The 12,570-nt window shown below is 36.9% G+C and overlaps 1 protein-coding gene across 3 annotated transcripts; it reads right to left on the bottom strand.

Annotated features, from left to right (window-relative positions):
- Positions 1-360: 360 nt before the first annotated feature.
- LOC145989346 (F-box only protein 22-like) lies at positions 361-12,570 on the bottom strand. Of its 3 annotated transcripts, none has more exons than XM_083124690.1 (6): positions 12,227-12,570; positions 9,834-10,376; positions 7,673-7,887; positions 3,229-3,368; positions 1,854-2,046; positions 361-816 (listed from the first exon to the last, which is right to left on the bottom strand). In XM_083124690.1, the coding sequence occupies exons 2-6, from the start codon at positions 10,348-10,350 to the stop codon at positions 499-501; spliced, it is 1,383 nt and encodes a 460-aa protein (XP_082980816.1). In that variant the 5' UTR covers positions 10,351-10,376; positions 12,227-12,570; the 3' UTR covers positions 361-498. The 3 variants fall into 3 exon arrangements, with proteins under 3 accessions (XP_082980816.1, XP_082980808.1, XP_082980824.1); XM_083124682.1 differs by having other exon boundaries at positions 12,290-12,569; XM_083124698.1 differs by lacking the exon at positions 12,227-12,570 and adding an exon at positions 12,168-12,186.

The raw sequence follows: 12,570 nt of genomic DNA, 5'->3' as shown, positions 1-12,570 counted from the left end.
TCCTGTTCAAAAGTTGTACTACCCCAACTCCGGGTTGCGTTGTAAATGGAACACCCTGTAGTACAGATCCAAATGTGATACAACATGCAGTTTTCAGCCATTGTTTCCAGAGTTCATAAGAAATAAATCCCAGTTTGTAGTTGAACACTCTTAGACTTTCCTTAGTAACGTGGTTACAATTCCCTGAACATTCAGCATACATAATCAGTAAAGACAATTTGTTCATTTTTATAAAATGACAGTAACAAAGACAAATGTACTGTTTAATGAAAAGAAAAGGATACCTCAAATTCATATCACAACTTCATAAAAAAATATCAATCTGAAACATTAAAACACTGAAACATTAAAACAGACAAACATTGTTTGTATAGATATATTTTTCAGTTAACACACACACAGAGATATTTTCAATAAAAAAAATTACAATTCACATTACTGTTTAACACAACACTTTGCACGAGGTTAAGTTTTCATATTTATGGATCCCTGCAGGTGCTACTTTCCCTTCATAGTTTTTCCTAGAGACACAAGCACAAGTATAGTAGTGTAGCCATGGAATAGCTCTTCACGCTTCTTTCTCCCACCCTTTGGGGTCTTGAACGAATGCTTCACTTCCTCAACATTGCCAAACTGTGGGATGTACTGGATGCCAATCTCACCATTTCCAAAAAACCCGAAGAGTGGAGTGTTTGGGAAGTATTTACGAAATATCTGAGACTCCACGTTCTGTTTCCGGTAAAATCCCTTTCCTCTTCCAACGCATGCAAACATAAAAGCTAAGCTATTTTCCTCCGGGATGTTACTGTTTTTAAGCTGGAAAAGGGACAATTCTATTACATATGCAGCAATTTATTGTAACATAAAACACAAGTCTGACTTGTAGATACAAACTTTTTTTTACAGTTGATTAATTCACTTGGCAAAAATTTCAGAACCATTTTGCATTGATTTTTTAAAATAATTTATAATAACGCATAGCTAAAGTAATGAACCATCATATTTATTGTATTAAAACAAATATTTAACAAAGTATATGACCACTTATTTGTATTTTATTTGTATTTCTGGCACATACTATCTACTATATTTCAATATATATCAAACAGTGACCATCATATATCAGAACTAACATCTTCTTTAAGCTGTATATTTACCAGCTTTCTTTATTGTACGAAGAAAAAATAGATTTGAATGTTACCTGTGAATTAACATTTAACATTTTAAAATATATATATATATCTTAGTGTAATCACCTGACAACAACTCCATCCAAAAGGATCCTGCCACATCTCAAACTTCATCTATAGACTTACCTGCAACATCTGTGTCTTTTAGCTTTCGGAAACGCAGCCATCAACCTCAGGATCAACAACAACCAGTATCCCCCCTCCCCCAACCTGGACTTCACTGTCACAGTCCATACCAACAGTCACAATACACCTTTCAATGATTGCATCCAGGTAGCGAACATCCATCCCCTAACCCCCAATTCACCAACACCCCCAGTATGGAAAAAATGGTAGAGAACCTACATATCAGCCCTGCGTGAATACAATCACTCAGTAACCTCCCCAATCTTATCTACAGATTAGCCAACAGTGGCAGAAACACGAAGTCAAATAAAACAAAATCAACAAAGATCAGCAAATCTATTTTGCAGCAACCCCTTTATCAGTAATGTTATTTAACACTCTTGACAGGAGACTGCCGGTTTTTGTTGTTGTTTTCCCAAGTTGTTCACCCAATTCCTTCACAAAAATGGATTGACACTGAAATTCTGAGATTCTCACAGGACACTGCAATGGGAAAAATTCGCACGCTGCTATAAATAATAAAATCTGAGCAATTACCTCTTGAATAACCTTCTCTACCCCAGCTGCCTTCTTAACAGTGTGACGGATGATTGTTGATGCAGCTTTTACTTCTGGGCCTGAAATGGCTATCCCTACAGTGAAAGGCTGCTCGGGGGATAGTTTGTCACTATGAGATGGAAGCACAACAGTGTCTGCAAATCCTCCTCCAACGGCTATTCGTTCGTTCTGACTGCAAAAGAAAATTGTATCGTGCATTACACATATATTGTATTATCATGTCATATATATATGCGAGTCAGTCAAAAAAGTTAGTTGCAATAGCATGAAAGAAATAGCGTATGGAATATGGAGGACAGTTCTTGTATTACATGAAAGTACACTTCAATTCTACATAATCACAAAGTCTGTTGAAACATTTGTCGTAGAGTGACATGAGTATCTCTGTACCTTGTTCAAAGAATACATATGCAAATTTCAATAACAATTCTTGTCCCAGCCACATTCATCAAAATGTTATGGGTAACTGAAATTTATTTTTTGAATGACCCTTGTAAACACACAATGTTACTATAGTGGAACCTCGATTTTATGTTTTTCAGGGGATCAAGCTTAAAAAAATTTAAAATGCATGGAAATGGAAATTCGAGGAACATTTTACACTTTTGCTATGTTGTGATCATCAAGATTAAATGTATAATGCAGGAAAATGTAAAATTGGGGTTCCACTGTATTCACATCCTTTTCCTGAAACTATAAATAGTACATAACCAATAAGATTAAATCAACCATTGTTGGCTAGGTTCCTATCAAAACTGTAATACAGGTGGTACCAGATGGTTATATTTACACTATTAAAATAGTAAATAGTAACAATAATAAACCTGGGCACTGTTTTCCATACTAGACAATGCCTATACACCGTAGCACATGACTTACTAGTTTGCACAAGCTGGTTTGTCTTTTTATAATCTATCCTCACTTCCCTTACCTTTTTCAAGCCCATTTGTGCATTTGATCATAATTTTTAGAGTGTACGTGAATTTTATATGAAAAGGCATATTTACAATGTTGCTTCAAGAAAGCCTATTTTACATTTTAGAAAATAGTTTGCATGTTACATTTTTTAATTAAATGTGATTAAGTAACATTATAGTTCAGTTTGTCCTCTGTATTCTATAAGCTGCTTCCTGTAACTAGTTTACATATTCCAAATGGTTCTATATTCACATAGTACAATTTCAATGTTGCTTCAAACAACAAAAGAGAGTAATTTAAGAAAAAAGTGAATCTGCCTATATTATTTTGCATGATAATATTACTACAAGAAAAATATTCTTTCAGAAATTGCAAAAATACGACATAAAACTTTTTTCTAACTCTGATTACAATTTTCTGAAAGGACTGAACTTACCTGCAAATTAGAGTCTTAGCGATTACTCTTGCAGCCTCCCCACCAATCTCCACTGCATTGCAAAACAGCAAAAGACACTTGACATCTTCTGTCGGTGGGATTCCCGTAAGTTTTGTCATATCTTCTGAACTCAATACTTCCTGCAAAAATGAGGAAAATGATAAAAATTATACTACTACCTAACAACATAATATATCATCAACATTGTCCCAAGTGACAGAATATCCCCTTAAAAGTAAATTATTTAATCACACACCAATCTTCTTGAGGTGGGGGTCAGGGTAATATGTTGAGTTTCTGAGTTTGTATCCCATGTAAGACGTGGATTTTTGTCACATTTAACAATGCTCAGTCATGAGTAAAAATAAACAACAAGAACAGAGACCTGCACAAGACCCGGAAAAAACCCGTCTGCATGGAGGAACGCCTACAAGAATATGCAACACGCACGTCAAGCCATCGTACAAGCGAGCTTCACGTCACAGTTGTGCACAGGCATCGATGCCTGCCAGGCTTTTCTATTACCCGGGTCTTAAGAAGACCCATGAGACTCGATGTAATTCTTGCAAGTAGAAGCGAGCAGTCCTGTCAGTGTTGCCAACAGCCATTATATTTCACTACGCATGGAAATATTTTAATTTCTGCTAGGTGCAGTGCAGGTGCCTTGAGGTTGTATAACCAGTGGCGTAGCAAGGGGTGGGTGAAGTGGGCGAGCACCCTGGGCCTTGCGCATGTAGGGGCCTCCCGTCCCATGAGGTTGATACGAAAAACGTAATAAATGGAAGTGAGAAAGATAGAAAAGGCTAATTTTTGTGAGCAATAAAATTAAGTCCTTTTTATCTGGCTCTATATTCTAGTTTAACATTATAACTTGAATAAATATGTCAAATCAGAGGCGGGCGGGAGCTCTAAGCCTAAGGGGCTCCGAAAAAGTCAAAATAATCATCATTTCTCATGTGAAACATCAAGACAAAAATTTCTTGGGACATTTTTATCCATTTATTATTTTCTAGAATAAAAAGCACTTTATCTTGGCTTTTCTTCTGTCTCGTGACCTTGCATAGCCTACCCGATTTTAATATGTTAACGGTAAAGCACCTCAAACTGCCACGGAGCAAAGTATGGGGCATTTAAATGCTTCCGCTGTTTTAAACTGAAGGGTATGGATAATATTAGCAGTTCTTCCTTCGTTCCTACAACTTCAGATGCAGCTATTGCTCTCTGTAATGGGCATGAAGATTATTTATCTTCCAAATTTCCTGATCCAAGTTCTACGTTTCAGGAATGTGCTTAAATCTGATATCAAGTGCTTTGGGAAAGTTTTTTCTCCTTGATAGCTCTACACTAGCTTCCAGTGTTCTCTGTATCCTGTACCACCTTCTGTTTGGGGGAAAGGGATAAGTAAGTATTTGTATTTTCTTCCTTTGAATACATAAATGTCAAAGAAAGATATGTTGTAATATGTGAAAATTCAGAGTTAGAGCATCGATTTGTATAGTTATTAATGTAAGTGTAGCCACAACCAGCCATTCTAAGTAATTACATAAATTTCCTGGAAGAATATGACTGTACTTGAGAGACCCAAATTTATTTCTTGCTGACGCGTACTTTACGATTTTGTTACGCCACTGCGTCAAATATTTAATATTACAAGAACATTAAGACATAACAAAATGAGATTCACAATTATTATTATCATCTAAGACCTAAAATTCAAAGTTAACTGGTACAATTAATGTGCAACAAAGTCAAAACTGCAAATTACAAAAATGTCAAATTAGCTGTATCAATTGAATACACCCAAGATTTCACACTTATGGTGCAAATGACTATCGTTTTAAGATTTGTTGATGTTGAAACAGATTGTGTCGAAAAGCTTGTAGGTAGATACTTTGGGCCCCTAGACAGGATTGTGGTTTAGCGCATCCCTTTCCCCCCGCTCTATCAAGCACCAACATTTTATGTGCGTCCTTCGATATTTTCTACTTAAGCCATGGTTTGTGACATTTACATCCTACAAAATTTGAAATGAGGAAACAAAGAAGGACTCATTAAATAATATATAGGTTATATTTCAAGATTCTTACTTTGTATTTCTGATTTTTTTAAAAAAAGTTTAACACATTTAAGGATATTTCAGTTGTCTTACTGACTAAAGAACATCGGGACTGGGCCTATAGTTTAAAGTGGGATCCGAACCACCATGTGCTTCCACCGGGTATCGAACCTGGTACCCCTTGATTACAAGGCGACGACACTACCACTGTGCCATAGGGGAGCACCCTCCAAAAAGTATAATGTAGAACCACCACCAGTCACACAAAGTTCCAAAATATTTACGATGGCACTTTTTGCGAGACTTGGTTCATACTCCTTTACAGGTGACAGCAGTGGCAGCAATTAGGGGCGGGACCGAGAGAGTGCAGTTGCCCCCACCCCACTTTTTGCCACTTTTGCACAATGCTAACCTCATGTACCAAGGGAAATTAAACTGTCCTTGCCTCCCCCCCCCCCTACTTTTGCACGTTGGCCCCCTAGTTTTGGAACCCAATCGCCGCTACTGGGTGTGAGTGATACAAATGTTTTCTAGCAAGGAATAAATGTCAAATTGATAAAAGTGATGCACATTTTAAGTGCTACTTGACCATTTTAGAATCTAAAAGTTGGCAACGGTGACTGCATGACTCATGTATCTGGAGACGGTGCAAAACCAGTATGAGTATTCGCTGAAGATAAGCAAGCTTGGTCTTGCAAGGCCTTCCAGTTACCCATGGGCTTTCGATGCTTGATGGGTCAAAACCCAGGTATATAGTTTTACTTGCCCGCCCGACCAACCAGGCGGGCCTAGTAAGTAATTCTGGCCACTGTGCAGCTCTCTGAACAAGAAACACAAACAAAATGAAGTAAAATATATCACAGAGCTTGATGTTATGAGACAGCATTAATTAAAGCCCTGCAAGCCATTACTTTCTTGATTATTCACATTTGCCAAGTTCCTGCGGTACCTGCATATGGTATCACCGCAAAACTTCTGAATTTCAACTTTAAGGCAATGCATAACTAGGTAGTGGTGCTATCTGAGATTTTCCACACGGAAAATCCTACTGTCTTTCTGGCATTCTCCCCTATATTTCAAAATCAAGTAACATAACCCGTAGCGAAACAGGTCGTGAGGGCCAGTCTCTACCACCTCACGCCCACCTGCTGAGCTCATCCAACCAGTTACGAGGTGAAGTGTGGTCAGCAGGGTGAACTCCCAGTCATTATTGTAAGTTTCCGTGACCAGGTTATGTTACTCGTTTGGAGCTCCCCAATTTCCTCATGATGGTGGGTTCCATACATAGGCCGAAATCTTAGGAGAAAATTTGTTACACTTCCTACCAGGAGACTTGAACCTGCACGCATCCCGTAGACGGACACCAAAGTATTACATCTTAGATCACACGGGCATGGTGTGGGACTTCAAAAGAATCAAATGCTTTTGTTAAATATTAACCTGTAGTAAACAAATTCTTGGCCAAAATTTACATCTACATTCCTATTTTTTTTTTAATTTTCTTTTTGCAATCATGGAAGGAATGAATCAGAAAACTATTGCAAATAAAATTTTTGTCCTCATGTCCACTAGGTATATGCTCACTACTACAGTCATTTATTTTTATTTAATTAATTTATTTACGCATTTCTTCAGTGCAAGAAAATAAAATTGAAGTTGATTACAACATGTGGACCAGTATCAATGATATTTCGAAAACAGTGAAAATTGCTTTCAGTTTGCTTGAAATACTCACCTTTATAGCAGCATAGCTGACATCCTTGCTCTACATGTATATTAGGCAACAATGGTCCGAAGATAACATGTTATTCAGGGAGTGGAAACTGTATCAGGACAAATACTCTGACCAACTTTCACAATTTATTAAAAATTTCACAAGATTTATAAAATGAACTAGAAGCACACTACGCAGCAAAGACAATACTAGGTAAATTGTACATCACCATGTTAATTTCCTTTGTTGTACACAATGCAAGGTTTGAGAATTGAAAGAAAATCACCAACAAAGCACAGGAAAACGTCTGCTTCAGCAGCAGTACAATTTCTTCATCTAGAAACAAGCGGCAATGGTCACTTTGCAGCCACTTGTACTTGAAGACACAAGTAACTTTCCAATGTGTACATTGTAAAAAAAAAAGTTGAGAAACACTGACTTACACTAACACACAGCCAACCTCCATGATGGAGTGGTTAACAGAGTGTGCTAGTGTTACACATCCTAGCCTGAGCATGGGTGTTCTTGTGAGTGCCCCTTCTTCAATTCCCCATCATCACAATTAGACAAAAGTGGAAGAAAAGTGATGTTAGTAAAATAATTAATTCAATCAATCAATCAAACAGTAACATACTTTAGTAAATTAACAGAGATTGCAATTTGATTTCACATACCTTAGACTTTAAGCGACTCATGTGTTTTATTTCATCTATAACAAAGTGTCTCATGGTTACACCTGGAAGCTGGGGAAACAGAAGACAGGAAAAAGATTCTTCATTTTCAATTTCCATCGTCACCTGACGATCGCTCGAAGTTCCAACAACACCTGGAGAACCAACTCCTAGAACAGTGCATGACTTTGGCAATTTGCATTTAATGTAGTTTATCACTGGAAAGTAACAAAAAACAAAGATCGGAAAGATTTTCATAAAATCAGATCTATTTGTAAACCTAAGCTTTGCATATTGCTTGCTGAATCACAGTTAAGCATCAACAAGCTATTTTCTTTGACAGTACCTCACTTTTGAAACTGTTGTTGATAAAGGGAATTGTTGAATGTAAAATATCGCCATGATGAAAGCACAATGGAAAAACACACACATAGAGGTTCCTAAATTATTATCTCCCTTTGTATGAAATTTTCAAACCTGTTAAAAAAAAAGTCATAATATTCATATTTGACCAATCACTGGTCACAATTATCAAATTGTAACTTCTGATACAAGAATTCAGTGAATAAGGGAAAAAAAATCGACTGGTTCCCCTCAAATAGTCCTGAATATCCCACAACATAGGATTAAAACCCTATGCACACAATACTACTACTAATATATATGTATATATATGAAAAAAATTACATAAAAAAGAAATTCCTTGCACTAAAGTTATATCAGTGATGTAACAACAGGACTCCCCATTTGGGCACAACCTGTTGCTCAGTATTGCCCCAATTTGGGCCTATTTATTATTTAGTGAAAACATGAAGTAATAAATAAACAAGAATATTATATTGAGCACCAAAAAATTGTTGGCATTGTTGTTGTATGATAGTTATTTCAGTGCACTTTTCTATGAAGATGAATTATGATTTTATGAGTAATTTAGTGGAAAGGACCTTTCTGATATGGGTTTGAATCCTGAATGCTGGATGATTTTCACAAGATTCATGTTAGGATTAGGGAAACGCTTCAAAATAACTACAAATTTAACACTTTCCGTGGCAACCCTTTTACACTGTAGTAACCTAAAATGCATGCAAACAAAAATTGGTAACATTATAGTATAGGGGTGACAGATTTCTTCAAATTTACAGGACAAAGTACTTACAGAAATAATTTTCTGTAGCAAGTGCGAAATATATGATTTATAGGTGTCACCCCCATACAATAATAGTACCACTTTCTGCACGAGAGCACAATGTTCCCCGTAGTCAGTGTTTTCACTAGACGTGTCTAGTATTTTTTATTTTCTTTTAACTATGCTTGCCTAACCTAACTTAACCTAACCTTACGGAAAATGGTTTTTGGGGCTAACGTGAATGGTTTTTGGGGCTAACGTCAATGGTTTGTGAGGTATTAGCATAATTTCAAATCTGGGCACGAAAGTAGGTATTTTTCGGTGAACGAGGTTGCAACACTGCATAAATTGACAGAACACTTGTATCATGCGCCCTGAACCAGTACGCTATCGCCCGCCATAATCTGTTACAGAATCGAAATAACAAGTAACAGTAAGTACTCGTAAATGTAAGAAATAGACATTATCTTAGTTAGAAATGCATTATTTCACCGTAGGAAATGTTCCGCATTCCAAAATAGTACGTTAGCAATGTAAAAAAGTGTGAAATATATGATTTATAGGTGTCACCCCCATACTATAATAGTAATGAGTTCTATTCATGCAGGGCCACTAACAGCGAAAATAAGATTAAAAGGTACCTTATGCAAATATTCACACTTCCCATCGACAAGGCATTCCACAGACTACAGCCGACAAATGGCTTGAAGGGGTGTCGTGCTTGAGACCAGGTCCAACATGATGAGATGGTGAAAGCTTTTAGGGAAATTATTGTAATGCTAAGAGTCCTAAACCTGATTTGCCTAACCTAACTATGAAACCCCTTTGCACCTCACACATGTGACCTAGATGGCAGCAGCAGTTCAAGCTGGTGGCAAGAGAAGAATCATATGAGACTATGGAAGGTGAAAACCATTCTAAAGCTCCGAAATATGTGCTAACAGACATTAGTAGAAATCGAACAACGTAAAAAATGGCCATGTACCATGATAAAATCTGAAGTAAACAATTAGAACTTGGGCCGAGAAAAGTACATACCATAATCACGGGAAGCACTTCCTTGTTTGGGGGACAATCTGTACTGATCTTCTCCTCCAAATCCATTGTTGAACATGAACTGTTCCTGATTATCCAGTAGTGTTGTAGATGCAAAAAGCATACATAAATTAGGTTCACTGTACACATCACTCAACATGTCTTCAACAAATTTATTCACTGGTACAACCTTAAAAGACTCTGTCTCTTCATTTTCTCCATTCCCACTCCTAGATTCCTTTCTGGTTCGGCCAGTCTTCTTTTTTTCTTGGCAACAAATGTACCAGTGTAACCAATTCATGGAGTGACGTTCCCTTTTGATAACTTTACATGCCTCGTACCAAGATTTGCACACACATGCCGCACTGTTCAAGTCTTGCATTGGTAGACAACTGAGGATAAGATACAGCAATTCATACTGTGTAGTCAAAAAACCAAAGTTGCTTGAATGCTCTGACGATGTTGCAGTGTCAGTCTTTTCATCTGATGATTCTTCCATTTTGACACAGTGTATTACCATTCACTATCACCCAGTCATTCAAGGATCTGAAGAAAGAAACATATCATACAAAAATTAAACAAAAACTTCACCCCTTCAACTTAAGGTTATTTTTGCATATGCCAGTTGCTTCCACCCCATTTGCAATGTTTATGACGTTAGGCAATAAGATTTGGTATTCCTCCAAAATCTTTAATAATTTCTTTGGTTGAAATGGTGCTTATGTTCAGGAATCCTTATTAAATTATAGTTATGAACTTAGGGTCTTGTATACATCCTCTCCATTACATTTGCGGGCAACGGTTTCAATTGTTTTATGATTTTTTTTCAAATTCTCCTAGCAGAAGGACTAATTATCATAGAAGTTTGCAAATCATTGTCACACAAAATTTGAACCTTACTTAAAGTACTGAGCACTGTTTGGATTTCGAAAAAAGTTACTTATGTTGAAAAAAAAACTTTAAAATTATCTTACGCAAGCATGCACGCTTCCCATGGACAATGTATTTTTCATTGACAAGCGACAGTAAGTATCGTAGACTAGTGGGAGTGAATGTAGAAGTAACCTTAGTAGAATGCATTTAGGAAGTTTATTTTTATGCCAAGAGAACCAAACCTGACCTGCCTAACTAACCACGAAAGCATATATTGAAAAAAATCTTAAGGAATCGCTAAAACTCCGCAGTATGTGTTAACAGACATAAATCGAAATCGAACCATGTAAAAATTGCATTCGTAGCAAGATGAAACCACAATAAAAGAAAAGGAACTTGGGCCCATTTGCGATTTTCTTTATATCCATAAAAAAACAAAAAAAACATGACATATGACAGTCATGCTTCAGATTCAAGTAATATTTAATAATCCTTTGTGCAACAGCCCTGAAGGGCCTTGGCTTACCTACCGACTGCTGGTCTCCCTCCCACGCTTTCCTTCGTCACCTCTAAGTGTGGAGATCTGCAACCAGTATTGGAATAGACGGGGGGGGGGGGGGGTCAGCCCGACGTATCCCCAGCCGTTATAGTAGATTTCCGGGACCAGATTACGCTTGCTCATTCAAAGCTCCCCAATTTCCTCACGATGGTGGGTTGCCACCGGCCCTATACGTAGGCCGAATAAATTCCGACCAGAGAAATGGAAATTTTCCACTTTTGTCATGTGGGTAACAGTTATGAATGTTTAATGATTTGTTGGGTTTTTTTTTCAAATTTTATAGGAGTATTGGGAAGTCCTTTAGAATACTGGAAGCAATTGCAGAAACCACAGAGAACATAGGAAAGTAGCTATGCTGGTATTCGTACACAGGGTTCAGGCATATTTTCATGCTTCAAACCAGATATTATGCGCGATTAGGTGTTGGAAACATGTAGGAGCATTATATTAATTCCAAGAGTTCACTTAATGCACCTTACCCAAGAATGAAGTCATTTATGAATATTTTATTAATGCTGAGTCCCTCAAATTTGACTCGCCTAACTACGTGAAGTAGACGGCAGCAGCAAATTCGTATCCAAGACAAAAGCAAATGAAAGGCTGCTCACAATGAAAGAACCATTGAGGGGTATACCGAAGGATTAGTTCGTACCTTAGTTCGGAATTAAACAATCGGAACTTGGGCCATTATGTGTGTGTATAAATTGACGGGCGATCCTTGTTGCAAAGAAAACTTATTTCAGGCTAAAAATCCAATTGTGTTGGGAGTCAATAATATTTGTACCACACGAAATAGTTTTCTATTGTAATATGAAGTATGTCAAATTAATGATCAATTCTATTTGCAAAATGCATTTAGGACATTTCATATGCATATCAACAAAAGTTGGAAAAAATGTATTTACACATCCTGCAACCGTGAGTATCCCGAAAACATAAACACTGCTATGATGTCTACACTTACTTAAACAAGAATACTCAATTACAGGTTTTCGTTAATAATAGAAATAATAATTTGGTGAATTACTTTGCAGCAAGTTTCCAATCTCTATTGACTATCTAGTTTCTTCTCGTCACTAGCGTAACCAACAAGCACATTGAATTGAACCATAGAGTAAGATCTATGATTGAACTGCCATAACAATAACTTTCCTGCTCCTGGCCAGATTGCATCAAAGCGCAAAATGTGACTACGTTGTTAGATTAGGTCTGTTACGTTTGGTTCTATTAGCATAAAAACACTGCAAATTTATTATTTATGCTAAGAAAACTAAACCTAACCTAACAGCTTGGTCATCTAGCTTAAAA

Source organism: Lepisma saccharinum, chromosome 1 (assembly GCF_977018435.1).
Source record: "Lepisma saccharinum chromosome 1, izLepSacc3.1, whole genome shotgun sequence".
In the NCBI taxonomy this organism is placed as follows: Eukaryota; Metazoa; Arthropoda; class Insecta; order Zygentoma; family Lepismatidae; genus Lepisma; species Lepisma saccharinum.
Note: the sequence above shows the minus strand (reverse complement) of the source record. Positions and strands in the feature narration are given on the sequence as shown.

Coding starts and splice junctions, on each gene's coding strand:
- LOC145989346 (XM_083124690.1), bottom strand. CDS start 10,350: ATGGTAATACACTGTGTCAAAATGGAAGAATCATCAGATGAAAAGACT. Junction 3,369..7,672: donor TGAGTCGCTTAAAGTCTAAG/GTATGTGAAATC, acceptor TCATTTTTGCAG/GAAGTATTGAGTTCAGAAGA. Junction 817..1,853: donor TAGAGAAGGTTATTCAAGAG/GTAATTGCTCAG, acceptor TCCCTTTTCCAG/CTTAAAAACAGTAACATCCC.